Raw genomic sequence first — 13077 nt, 5'->3', positions numbered from 1 at the left:
ATTTTTGTTTGTACTGGGGATGACTGGAACTACTATCGAAACTCGACTTTAAAAGTAGGGTTAGAGAATCCGAGGATCTAAACTTCTAATGATATCTTTTTGAGCTGACAGTAGCCGACAGGCAGTATGGTCTAAAATTGATTGTATCGGTACCTCAGCTTCACTTTCTTTCAACGAAATGTTTTTTGGATAACATTTTTATTTTTCTTTTTGGACAAGTTTGTAAGGCGTGAATATTTGCTTCGCATAACTTCGGATTACGTTATATTGTTTTTTGGATAATTCAGCTGTAATTATCATAGACAGGTCATCAGTTACTGGCAAATATTTTGACTTTTGGACATATTTCTTTTATATGTTTTTGAGCAAATCCTGGTAGTTCGGTTACTTTCTTCACCACGTATGCTGCAAATTTTCTACCGCTCGCCCTCAATTGCATTTACATACCATAAGCTAAAACATCCGGGTGATTTTCAACACGCTGCTGTTTTCCTATGTTTCGTCTGCACGCTACTTGCTTGGAAATCTAATAGCGGCTGACCGCAACCACCTCTTGAATGTCGGTTGGTTTAAAGTATTCAGGACCCTTCTAGCCATCTCTTTTCTGTATGGAAAAAGCGGTCCTTTTGTCTACATATCCACTTTAATTTCGATTTAAAATTTTTTGAAGTTATGTTGTGCGGATTCAGGCAATTAACTTGTGACGGTACTTTTTGACAAATGACCTTCCAAGCATCTTCAAATGATGTTTGTTTGGTTTGGAAAAATATTTCGCACATTTTCTTCCTTGTCATGGAAACTTGAGTGCAAGAATCATCTAAAATAGAGCAAAACCACTGCACAAATTTTTCACACTAAATTTATTTTTTTCAATTTTTAAATTTTGCGCAAGGGGATTTCACTTTTTCCTTCACATTTAATTTATTTGAACCTTCTATTGTAACACTACATTGGCGGATTTGAAATCGCCTTGCGCAAAATTGAAATATTCACATTCAAAAATAAAATTCATTGGTCAGATTTGAATGCAAATTTCTCCCTAATTTCGCCATTAAAATGTGTTTTTTGTATTTTAATGTATTACATACCATTACTAGAACTCGCCATAGTAATTTGAAGAAGAACTTGCGAAAGATAGGCAACTGACGAATATTTGCTTGTGCCAGTTCGAATATATGTAATAATTAAGTCTAATACCAACGGGAAATGACAAGGACTAAAAGTGGTGAAAGTAAACAATTGGGACTAAACCCATTTACCTCATGATTTGCCGAATTGTATACATTGTTTCAGTCATATAATAAGTTCAAAATAACGTGAAATTAAAATTGAGGTTTTGAGCGCTATTTTCGAAGAAAAGGTCCCAGTGTGCGCCGATCCGATGAGGACTTGCCGCATTATGCAATCTTAATCGGAAGCATAACTAGCTCAGGCCACCTAGTCCTTGAGACATCTGTGAAAGTGGTAAGTCAACTTTTATCTTTTTTTCTGCTATCGCGTTCTAGTTGACGATTTTTGTAATCATTGACTCTTAGTTGGACGCCGATAATTACTTGCATTGAAATGAGCAATTGTCCCAAACGATCCTTAGGAAAATTTGAACGTATTTGTTCCTTCCTTTACACTTAATGAGATCCGACCAGTCGACCTTCACTAGTTAATATAACGTGACAGTTACGAAGCCAGCGTCAAGAACATATCCTTCCGCTATACAAACAAAAATAAAACCACAAAATTTGCACTCTAAAATTTATTTTAAGTAATTAAAATTACAATACATCGAATGTAAAATCCAAAATAATATTAATGAGATTTTAGCTCTTAAAATCTTTGGCGATTTCCAGACATCCAACCACCGCCGCCCCTCCGGCCGCCACCAAAATTCCCATTCCGTGCACCACCGAATCCGCCGTTGCGGCCGAAGCGATTTCCTCCACCATTTCCACCAAATCCGCCCCCAAAGCTACCACCTCCGCTATTAGAGTTTGGCCTACTGAATTTGCCACCGCCTCGACCTCCTGGCCCACCTAGCGATCTTTGCTGCACAGGCAAGATTCCCGTCTCGCGAGTAATATTGTAATCACCAGTTGTCATTCTGCATAGTTCCTTGACTGTCTTCACAAGATTCAATAATGGCGGTTCGAAATTCAATATCTCATCGGGAGCATCACACGCTCGCGTTATCAACTCCTCAAGAGCTGGTCTCAATGCGGCCAACTTGATTGCGTGAAGGGGATCCATTTCAAAGTTCAGCCAATTATCCAATCGAATAGTGTTATTATCAACTAGATCAATCTTACGACAGCCAAAAAGTATCAACGGAATCGGTGGGACCATAGTGAGTTGCTTGCAAGAGACAGCTCTTGTACGCACCTTTTCACCAAAAACAAAGAACGGATATGGGAATGTGATGGCCAAATTGCTGCAATTTACAGACGTTTTATGAAGAAGCGCCGCTTTCGACTCGGTTGTAAGCACTTTGCGTTTCTCTTTGTGCATGCAAACATTGGGATATAGTCCTGAGCAGAGCAATGCTGACGATGTATCAAGATCAGGACTGTCGTCACTGTTTGCATCGACATCAATATCGAGCATTGTCTCTTCCGGAAATCCTGCTTGATTAAGAAGCTCCAAGAGTTGTCGCTTGGCCTCAGATATCATTCGCATTGTAGGAAGTTGGAGTCCCTTCCACTCGCAGAATCGTATCTCTTCGTCTTCACCCTTATTACGAGCTCTCTCCCACATTTGATACCCAACCAACATTGCGATGTGATCGGAACATCTTTTACCAGCTAATGCCTTCTGATGATTCGCTAAACGTCTTTGTCCAATGTCCAACGTGAATATCTCAGCAAACGTGCTTGAATATGACGACATGGCTGCCAACGGATTGCCAACTCCAAATATGCAACCGAAAATCATCATTTTTCCTAGGCGTGGCTCAATTGGTAGTCGCGCTAAAATCCTTCCTAGTGGTGTCAGTTCATCTTTTTCGTCCAAACATTTCATATCGCGTAACAAAACTTCTGCTTCGATTACAGCATCAAGTGGTGGTGGCTCTATTGCTTTTGAGAGGAACTGATGAATTGATCCAAGACGAAGGAGTTTGATGCTCAATGCAAGTTCGTGTAGAGGAGTACGGAACATTTCCGGTGTCAAATTGTCATCCAGTTTTTCGTAACGGGCTCGGGAGCAAAGTGTGAAACAGTATCCGGGTCGGACTCGACCAGCACGTCCTTTGCCTATCCGAAGTTATGAAGGTTTTAATGTTAAGTAACTATATGAAAAGGACTCCCTATACTTACGTTGTTCCAGGTTGGTTTTACTGGCCCAAACTGTGGCGTAACTGATTAGATTGTTGTGGGACGTAAACATCTTCATTCGAGCCTTACAAATATCAATAACATAGACGATGTCGTCGATGGTTATTGATGTCTCAGCGATATTTGTAGAAAGGATAATCTGAAACAGATATGAATTGAATTGGCCACTCTCAACCATGTTAAAAAGAAAACCCTCTCACCTTCGAAACACCTTGCGGCACTGGTTCGAACACTCTCCTCTGATCTTCTCGTGGGATTTGCGAATGGCATGGCAGGATCCGATACGCCGAACTACCATACACTGGACTATTTTGCAAGTACTTCATCAGGGCGAAAATCAAATTCCAACCCGGCAAGAAGACTAGAATCGCTCCAGGGATATTTTTCTGTCGGATGATATTCAAGATGGCTTCAATAAGCTCAAAACTACATTCTGATTCAGACAGTTGAGCCATTGTCGTGCGTGTTTGTTCTGAATATTTTGGATCAACAACTTTGTTAAGATTTTGATCATTTTCATCAAAGACGCCTTCTTCTTTGTCCTCTTTCTCTTGGTCTCGTTTACGTTTCCGGCTCTCTTGTGATGGTACAAATTTGGTAAGCTCGATTATATCTTCTAAGAACATTTGCTGAACTGGATGGGCACGACCGGGTATTTCAAGAACAGGACAACCGCCAAAATATTCAGCGAAAAGAGTTGTGTCAATTGTGGCGGACATCAAAATGACTCTCAAGTCAGGGTAAGTGTGGACCATATCACGTAATACAACCAACAAGAAATCACTATTCACATCGCGCTCGTGGATTTCATCGACGATGATATGAGAAACACCTCGCAACCCAGCTTCCAATTTTCGTAGCAAGACACCAATCGTGCAGAACAAAATTGCTCCATAAGGACGTGGAGTCATAGAGTCGAAACGAACCGAGTATCCAACTGATTCACCAAGATTTTCAGCCCGTTCGTTAGCGACACGCTCTGCAACAGAAATGGCACTAATTCGCCGTGGTTGCGTTATGTAAATATTACAATGGGCCCCTTGCCCGGAGGAGATGTAGTCCTCCAATATGTACTGTGCGATTTGAGTTGTTTTTCCGCATCCTGTGTTGCCTCGCACAATCACAACCGGATTGTCATTGATAGCGGTCATGATATCATTTCGTAAGGATGCTATTGGCAATGTTTGTCGGAATTCTAAGAAGCGCTGATATTCCTGATCGTGCATTCTTTTTTCGCGCATCTGTCGTTCTAGATCCTCACTTAATTGATCTAAACTTGTATTAGCTAAGTATCCTTCGTCAATATTGCATGCATTCCAAACATGCCAATTAGGCTGCGGTGGAGCCCATGGAATTACAGAGCCCATTTGTTGGTTTGGATTGATGGATCTTCTCGTTTCCATTTTTTGTGACTACAAAAAAAAAGAAACAATAACTAACGATTGTGGAAGCAAATGACCTACGTATCTATGTTTACAGCAAAATAAAAGAAAACACTTTCCCATGATTATATTGGATTGGGGAAAAAGAAATGTCATATTTTGTCAATAGATGGCGATACGTTTAGTATCTTGTGTTGTACTTATCGCATCGGGTCATACTATACGGCGATTTGAAGACGACAACCTGTGCTACAAGTCTCAGTGACAGTGTTGTGGTGATCGTACGTTCGTACGCGTCAAAGATGGAGTCCACCAAGCAAGAAATTCGTCATATTTTACGTTTTTACAACCTGAGAAGTAAAAGTGCAACGAAGGCGGCCGGAAAAATTTGTGAAGTTTATGGGCCCGATACTGTAACAATTGCACAACACAGCGTTGGTTCGATCGATTTCTTTCTGGTGTAGTGGATGTCGAAGATACACCCCATACTGGTAGGGCAAACGTCGTAAAAACCGATGAAATCGTGGAAATCATCCAAGTAGACCGGCATATGAGCATTAGCTCTATTGGCCAGGAACTGGGTATAGACCATAAAACCGTTTGGAACCATTTACAGAGAAATTGGTTTCCCAAAAAAGCTGGACTGAAACGGAACGAATGGTGACTGGTGATGAAAAGTGGGTCATGTACGACAACCTCAAGCGAAAAAGATCGTGATCGAAGCGCGACGAGCCGGCTCAAATCATCGCCAAGCCCAGATTGACGGCCAGGAAGGTTTTGCTGTGTTTGGTGGGATTGGCAGGGAATCATCCATTATGAGCTATGGCCAGACTCTCAATTCGGTTCTCTACTGTGAGGACAAAACCGCGCATATTTGACATAAATCGGATAATTCTAAGTATGCTAAGCGTCAAATTTCGATCACAAATGCGAAATTTCTTTCTCCCCACCCCAATATAATCTAAATCCTTTAAAAAAAAACTTACCATCACGCAAACTGCATTTGTTTCTGGATCTGGTTTCACATTGCTGAGATTAATGACGTCAAGACCTAATTCATTTATACATTGATCGACTTGATTCATTAATTGGGGATCAATATTGACAGGATATGGTTTCATTTGCTCTTCATCCGGCTTCTTTTTCAGAGTACCTGTGAAAGCATCGATCACGCCAAGATGATACAGTTGACGAACTAGAGACAGAGCACACGATTTGCTGGCCGATTGCTTGCTTGATCCAGTTTCACGACCTATTACGGTTCGTTTTAATTCACGAACGAAAATACGCATTTCAGCAACAAAACTCCTGAAAACGTTGGAAATGATGACTTATAGGCTCGAATATGAAAGGCTTTGCCAGAGAAACCACTTGAAGTGGTTTCTACTTAACTGTTTGCCTTTCTACTAAAACAATCTTATGAATATTGGATTCACACTTTATGAGACATCTTATAATCAAAGATAAAATAATAAAATAAAACTGTACCTTCCAGTAAAGGGGTCTTATCTCTCTGCTACTATGGATTTCTGACGCCATGATCAGCATTCACTTCCATTCTATAAAAAGAGGTGAAGATGATTACGAACTGACTACCAATTTATGCATATATGCAAGCGTTCATTTCTTATTTTGTGCGATCATCTTGGAAAACATATCCAGATATTCACACAAAAATTAAGTATCATATTTTCAGGCTCAATTTTTACCATTGCAGAGAAACAAGACCCCATTGGATTCGAAAAAAAGACGGTGGTGTAAATTGTTTAGTGTTTAGGTTCGATTCTGCTTAGTTTCTTGAAGGATTTTTTCAATGAGGTTTTATTGATCGACACAGTGTGTCATAACGAAACTTGATTTCTTTCTATATAAGAGAAAAATTCCCGATTTTTCAGTAGCTAAGGTTAGGTGGGGTTAGGTCTGAAGTTAATGTCAAGTCGCTTGTGACAAGTGAAGAACAGGCAAATTCGGGAAGGGCTAATAATATCTGACTCCGATGGAAACACACGAGATTGCTTCATCTTAAGTCATGAAAATAACATACTGATATATGAATCATATAAGAAGCTACTTTTCCCCAGTCCGTTTTAAGGTTTTGTTGAAAACAAGACCTTATTAAAATCGGTTCACTGACTACCTGTCTGTCAGACGCACTTTCCGCAGAAACAGTTATACTTATTGATATAAAATTCGGTAGAAAGAATGGAATTGTGAACATCGCTAAACATTGAACTAAACAGGGGTCCACATAAACCTAAAAGAAGGATGCAATATGTTTTTTCACCGAATATTACCATGTAGGATATCAAATGAAAAATATCGAGAAGCAATTTTCGAAGCATGCATTAGTTTTGATATGCAAATGGGCGAGAGGGAAAGGAGTCAATTATTTCAAGAATCCGGTCTCAGGTCAATGAACGCGGGGACACATAGCATTGGAAAAGTTATTGGGAGAACTAAATCCAGTTTTTGCAATGCCTTCTGATTCTCGGATCCCCATGCATGTTTGGTAGAAGATATGAAGCCATCTTGAAACGATCAGAACACATGAGTCTACCTTTCGGCTTTTCTCTTGGGATAATGTGCAACGATCTTTCAGGCTGAAGTGTATGCGATCCTAAAAGCGACAGCTTGGGTGATTGACGGGTTGAAGGGCAGGCCCATCGCGATCCGTAGCGATAATCAAGTTGCATTGGAAGTATTGGGCAGTCCCCTGATCACTTCCAAAATTGTTCAGTACTTATAGGAACCATTTGAACTGTTTCCAGATCCAATACGGTGGAACTACTATGTCATTATTACAATTTTTGGCCCTATCCGGACCTAAATTTTGCTCACGAAAATAAAATTTCCTTTGTTTTTCACCATCAGCAAGGATTTTATTTTATATTTCCTCGTGTACGAAACATCCTTGTAAAAAATCAGAACACATACAACTCCTTTTACCTCCTTCTTGAGTCCTTATGTATTTCGCATGACGGCATCCAGATTTCACTTTTGCTCACTGTATTTACAAGCGAAACTGTTGTGCACTCATGGTTTCTCACATGACGAAACAGAAAACTTTTTACACGTGAAACATCCATCATCAGGAACATCGTATATTGGTTGTGACAAGAAAAATACTTTTTTAGGTATCATTTCATCGAAGTCTTTAAGAGCTATTAACAATTTAGGAGCACCAATAAAACTCTTTAATTATCACAGTAAAGTTAGTCCACAAAGTAAATAAAAGTTGCACCAACCTAACGACACGATAATTTAGTTTATTGAACTCATTGCTACGGGTTCGAATCCCGGTTGTCACAGATAGTCCTTCTTTCTGCCTGCCTCGCTGCTGTAGGCTTATCAAATATCAAACAAGCCGGGAAACAGGAAGCTTGACGCTTCAGGTATAAAAGGCTTTGTATTTCCCTATGTAAGGAGCATAACGCACTCGAGATGTTTAAACCGCTCAGTTCTGTCAATGGCAGTAACGTGCCCAGAATTGAACGATTTAAATACCTCGGTTCAATGCTATTAACCAATGGAGAAGTGCGTAATGAAATTGCTTCACGCATTAACGCAACCTGGTGTTTTTTGTGATCGACGTATAGGCGAACGTCTCAAATCTAAAATTTACCGCAAGTTCGTCCTTTTTCACACTCTATAACTATAGTGTGCGAATGCTGGCTGACTATAAAAAACAATGAACGGCGTCTTGCGGTAATGGGAACGAAGATATGGCATTGGACTAGTGGCGTGATATGTTTTGATCACATCCGAAATGAGGATATCCGCGATCGATATGGAGTTGCACCGATCGTGGAAAAACTGCGAGAGAGGCGTTTTCGATGGTGTAGTCACGTAATTCACGCTAACGAAAATTCACTTACCAATATTGGTCTGAACATCGCAGTCAATGGTAAGCAACCAAAAAGCCGGCCGGGGGATTTAAAAGCCTCGCGATTACATCCTGATCAAGCATTTGATAAAATAAAATGACGAAACGGATCGCGACGAGCCGACCCCGCTTGTGAACAGGACAAAGGCTGAAGAAAAAGATGTAATGAGCGACGAGTGCACGACCGCTCCGTGTCATATAGCTAGAAATTCCATTGCCCTCTATTTTTTAGCTTTTCAGTAAATCTCTGTCTAATTAGTAAGTTAATTTGAGCAGATATCGCAATGGGACATATTTTGAGGCTTAGAGTTCATCTAAGTGCACCGCTCTGATTTCTTTAAAGGATTTTTGTGTTGGGTAGTTTCCGGAAATGAGTCTTGTCTCATTTTAAACGCGTACATTTTGACTTCTTACTCACGCACTATCCAAAACTAATGTCAGTTTCGCAAAGTACTAATCGGAACCTTTCTTTTGATATCCTACACGACTATATCCGGTGAAAAAATTTTTTAACTCCATCTAAATTTGTCACTCACTGTATTCGTGGGATTTCGTAGTTCCCATCCGTCCACCAAATTTCGTTTAAACCGGTTTAGCCGTTTTGGAGAAAAGTGCGTGTGACATATTGATAGACAGACCGTGAATCGATTTGAATAAGATTTTGCTTTACAACAAAACCTTAAAAAAGCGCATGTTTACACTAACCTGACTTACAAAGAGAGATTTGACTGTGCATTTGTCCCATTAGGATGTAGCACGTAAAATATGCATATATTATGTGAAATTATCCACTTCCAAGTGATATTGACATTCATAGTCTTGAATTTGCAGAGGAGCGACAGTTTTGACCTAGTATAACTTGGTTAGTAATAGCGCGATTTTCACCAAATTTAGTAGGATAATGCTCTATGCTGTAGCCTACATTGCATTTTGTGATTTTAGGGTGAATTACTAAAAATTATAGTAATGTACTATTATTCATTTGAATAGGTATCGGCATGTAAGGTATTTCGGAGCCTAGGCACCAAATAGTGGCAACCCCCTGATTTTTTTCAAATTTTTTGGGTTGGGTAGTTTCTGAGAATGAGTTTGTTAAAAAAATGATCACTTTCAACCTCCCGCACTCCGCACCTTTTTAAAAATGCGTGTGACAGACAGACGGACAGACAGTTAAAAAGGACGAGAATGTGTAAATGCCCTATAATCCACAAATTAAGGAAAAGGACTTTTGCATGGGAGCCCGTGAAACCTAATTAGACCGAATAACTTTGCTTACCCTACACGACTTTTCCAAGTGCCGATGATGAGACAAGTGAGTGCCTTTTCTGTAATTTCCACCTAGCTATCAAAGTAACTATCTCAGGCTTCAGATATGACCCAATGTGGACAAAATTTTCGTTATGACTGACTGTAGATCATAACACATCGTTCAATAAATCCCGGGACTAGCGTAGAAATGGCGCTAATAATGCCATCTATATACCAAGGTTCAGAAGTACCAACCTTTAGATAAGATGTGTCAAAATTTGATGTAATTCGAAACATAACCAAGAAAGCTATAGTGGTTAAACTGACGCTACCTTTGCAATCGTGAAAAAATGGACCAAAACGAGTTTCGCATGTTGATAAAACATTGTTTTCTAATGGGGAAAAAACACTGGTCAAGCTCAGCAATGGCTTGAAAAAAGGTTATCCGGACTCTACTCCGTTGAAAACAACCATTTGTCGGTGGTTTTCGACGTGAAACGCGGTCGTGCTGATACAAATGATGCGGAACGTTCGGGTCGGCCAAATGAGGGAGTAACTCCCGAAAACACCAAGCAAGTATTGAAAATCGTGATGGGTGACCGCAAAATGAAAGTGCGCGAGATAGCTAAGATGGTGAACATGTCAACTGGTAGTGCATTTACATTTTGCACCAAAAATTGCCTATGAAAAAGGTTTTTTCCAAATGGCGGCCGCGTTTGCTCACAATGGAACAAAAGCAACAACGTATCAATGATTCGGAGAGCTGTTTGGCTCTGTTTACTCGCAATAAACAGGATTTTTTGCGTCGATATGTGACAGTGGACGAAACATGGATTCACCATTTCACTCCGGAGAAGTCGGCAGTCAGCTGAATGGCGTACGACCGGTAAAGCCGCCCGAAGCGTCCAAAAACACAACAGCCGGCCGGCAAAGTGATGGCGTCCGTATTCTGGGATGCGAATGGTATAATTTTCATTGACTACCTCGAAAAAGGAAAAACCATCAATAGCGACTACTACATGATGTTATTGGATCGTTTGAAGGCCGAAATAGCGAAAAAAACGCCCACACATGAAGAAGAAGAAAGTCATCTTTCATCAAGACAACGCACCGTGCCACAAGTCAATCAAAACGATGACCAAATTCAACGAATTAGGCTTCCAACTGCTTCCTCATCCTCCGTACTCGCCGGATCTGGCCCCCAGCGACTGCTGGCTCTTTGCGGATCTCAAAAAGATGCTCCAGGGAAAAAGATTTGGATCAAATGAGGAGGTGATCGCTGCTACTGAAGCTCATTTTGAGTCAAAAGACAAATCGTTCTACAAACATGGCATTGAAAAGTTAGAGAAGCGTTGGAATGATTGTATAACCCTTGAAGGAGATTATGTTGATGAATAATAAAGAATTTTGCCAATCAAATGTTGTTTTCATAGTTAGTCCCGGGACTTATTGAACGATGTGTTAAACCTCCAAAACTTCCTGGCTGCAACTACAAACCCACACACTAAACTAAACATAAAATCAATTCTGTCTACCAACATTGACTTGTTGATTTCAATTCAATGCGGGCAGTAAAATTATGATAAACATTTTATGATCTTAAGAGGCTCGTTGTCAACAATTCCAGCTCGAACCGTTTGATACCTTGCATGATCCGGCCCAATCGGCGAATATTTATAATCCGCCGAGATTTTGTTCATTTGCATGTACTGATGGAGTTTCGCCTTAGCATTTTCAATCGTCCAATTTCCATGGATCGTCGCGTTCACATCCACACCTTCCGCCTCCTCCATTTTTTTCTGCTCTTGGGCCCGATCGATAAACGGTCGATACGCGTTTCCCAGATCTTGAGGTCCCATTCCGTCTCTAAACACGTTGGCCTGATGGTGATCCCCTCCGCCACCCATGCTGGGCGGGGGTGGTGTCGAGACGCGTTCCGGTCCCACTCCAACTGATGCTTCCGCCGGCACATCACTACTTTGCACTTTTCCACTTCGCACTAAATATTGAACAAAATCGCGAGCAGCATTCTTCTCCGAATCCTTTTTCACCGTAGAATTTCCAGCCCCAACGTAAGGGAAGCCATTAACACGAACTTCACACAAGAAACGTTGCCGATGCTTAGGACCTACCAAAATAAAGGTTAATGTGGTTAGCCGGCGAGCAAAATATTGTTTGTTTCTCTTTACTTACCGGTTGGTCGAACCTCGTAGTTTGGTTCAACCCGGTTTTTCGCACACCACTCATGGAAAAACGATTTAATATCTTGCGACATGTCGAGGAAAAATTCGCCGAAGCACTCAGAACAAGGAAGAATCGAGAAGTGACAACCTTCGTGTTCCAGTTTCTCTGTTCCATTCATTTATGCTGTCCAACCACTGTAAGAAAAATACCTGCTGTAGGGAAATTTGACGTAAGGGGAAATTTCGAAAAAAATCGTTACTATCCGGGGCTAATCATGACATCGATTAGTGGGTAATAATATTAAATATTTATTGATTATATGTGCTTCATTTAAACAGAGAACAAATATACACTTTGTTTTGTTTTCGTTTAAGTTCAAATTTAATATATTTTTATACTAAATTAATGTACGTCAGCTTCGAAGATTCCAATAAGTATGTATTTAGTATTGAAATATCATCCGTGCTATTCCTACATTTAGATATGATCCAACTGTTGGAGTAAACTAAGATATTATATTAAGCGTAACTGTATTAAACCTCCAAGGAAAATTCAAAAGACCCTTCTCTTCTCATTATATCTTATTAACCCTTAGTGGATTAAAGTAAAAAAAACTAAAAGTTATTTCTTAAGAAAGGTTTATTAGGATATGAACACCAACTTGATGCAGTTCACCAATGAAAAAAGTAGCAGGCGACGACGATTCGAAATTTCCTTGTGGTGTAATTTTGGGCAGTGTATCTACATTGGTACTGTATAAAATTATAGATTGGATAATCAGGCCAGCTGATAAAAAAAAGTACATGTGAACGCTCAAAATAGTTGCTATAAGTTCACCATACTAAATCCCACCTAATTGTACTTTTCCTACAGTTTGAGAAGAGAGCAGACATGATTTTCCAGGTTGAGGATTGAACGATGGAATATTCATTATCCCATTATTATTATTCTAATAAGAAACTCCAGACATCCCGGTTTAGTCCCGAGGTCCATCAATTCAATATCGCTTAAAGGTGTCTAACATCTAGATCTACGCCATCGCTACATCTGATGCAAG

General features: G+C 40.1%; 2 protein-coding genes across 2 annotated transcripts; both read right to left on the bottom strand.

Annotated features, from left to right (window-relative positions):
• Positions 1–1741: 1741 nt before the first annotated feature.
• Positions 1742–11539, bottom strand: LOC119648168 (dosage compensation regulator). Its single transcript, XM_038049747.1, has 6 exons — positions 11481–11539; positions 6194–6264; positions 5692–6013; positions 3524–4735; positions 3306–3462; positions 1742–3242 (listed from the first exon to the last, which is right to left on the bottom strand). The coding sequence occupies exons 3-6, from the start codon at positions 5995–5997 to the stop codon at positions 1822–1824; spliced, it is 3096 nt and encodes a 1031-aa protein (XP_037905675.1). The 5' UTR covers positions 5998–6013; positions 6194–6264; positions 11481–11539; the 3' UTR covers positions 1742–1821.
• Positions 11178–12176, bottom strand: LOC119648169 (dosage compensation regulator-like). Its single transcript, XM_038049748.1, has 2 exons — positions 12030–12176; positions 11178–11964 (listed from the first exon to the last, which is right to left on the bottom strand). Exons 1-2 carry the CDS (start codon positions 12109–12111, stop codon positions 11414–11416), a joined length of 633 nt encoding a protein of 210 aa, XP_037905676.1. The 5' UTR covers positions 12112–12176; the 3' UTR covers positions 11178–11413.
• Between the last annotated feature and the right edge of the window lie 901 nt (positions 12177–13077).

Source organism: Hermetia illucens, chromosome 2 (assembly GCF_905115235.1).
Source record: "Hermetia illucens chromosome 2, iHerIll2.2.curated.20191125, whole genome shotgun sequence".
Taxonomy (NCBI): Eukaryota; Metazoa; Arthropoda; class Insecta; order Diptera; family Stratiomyidae; genus Hermetia; species Hermetia illucens.
This window is presented reverse-complemented; position numbering and strand designations above follow the sequence as displayed.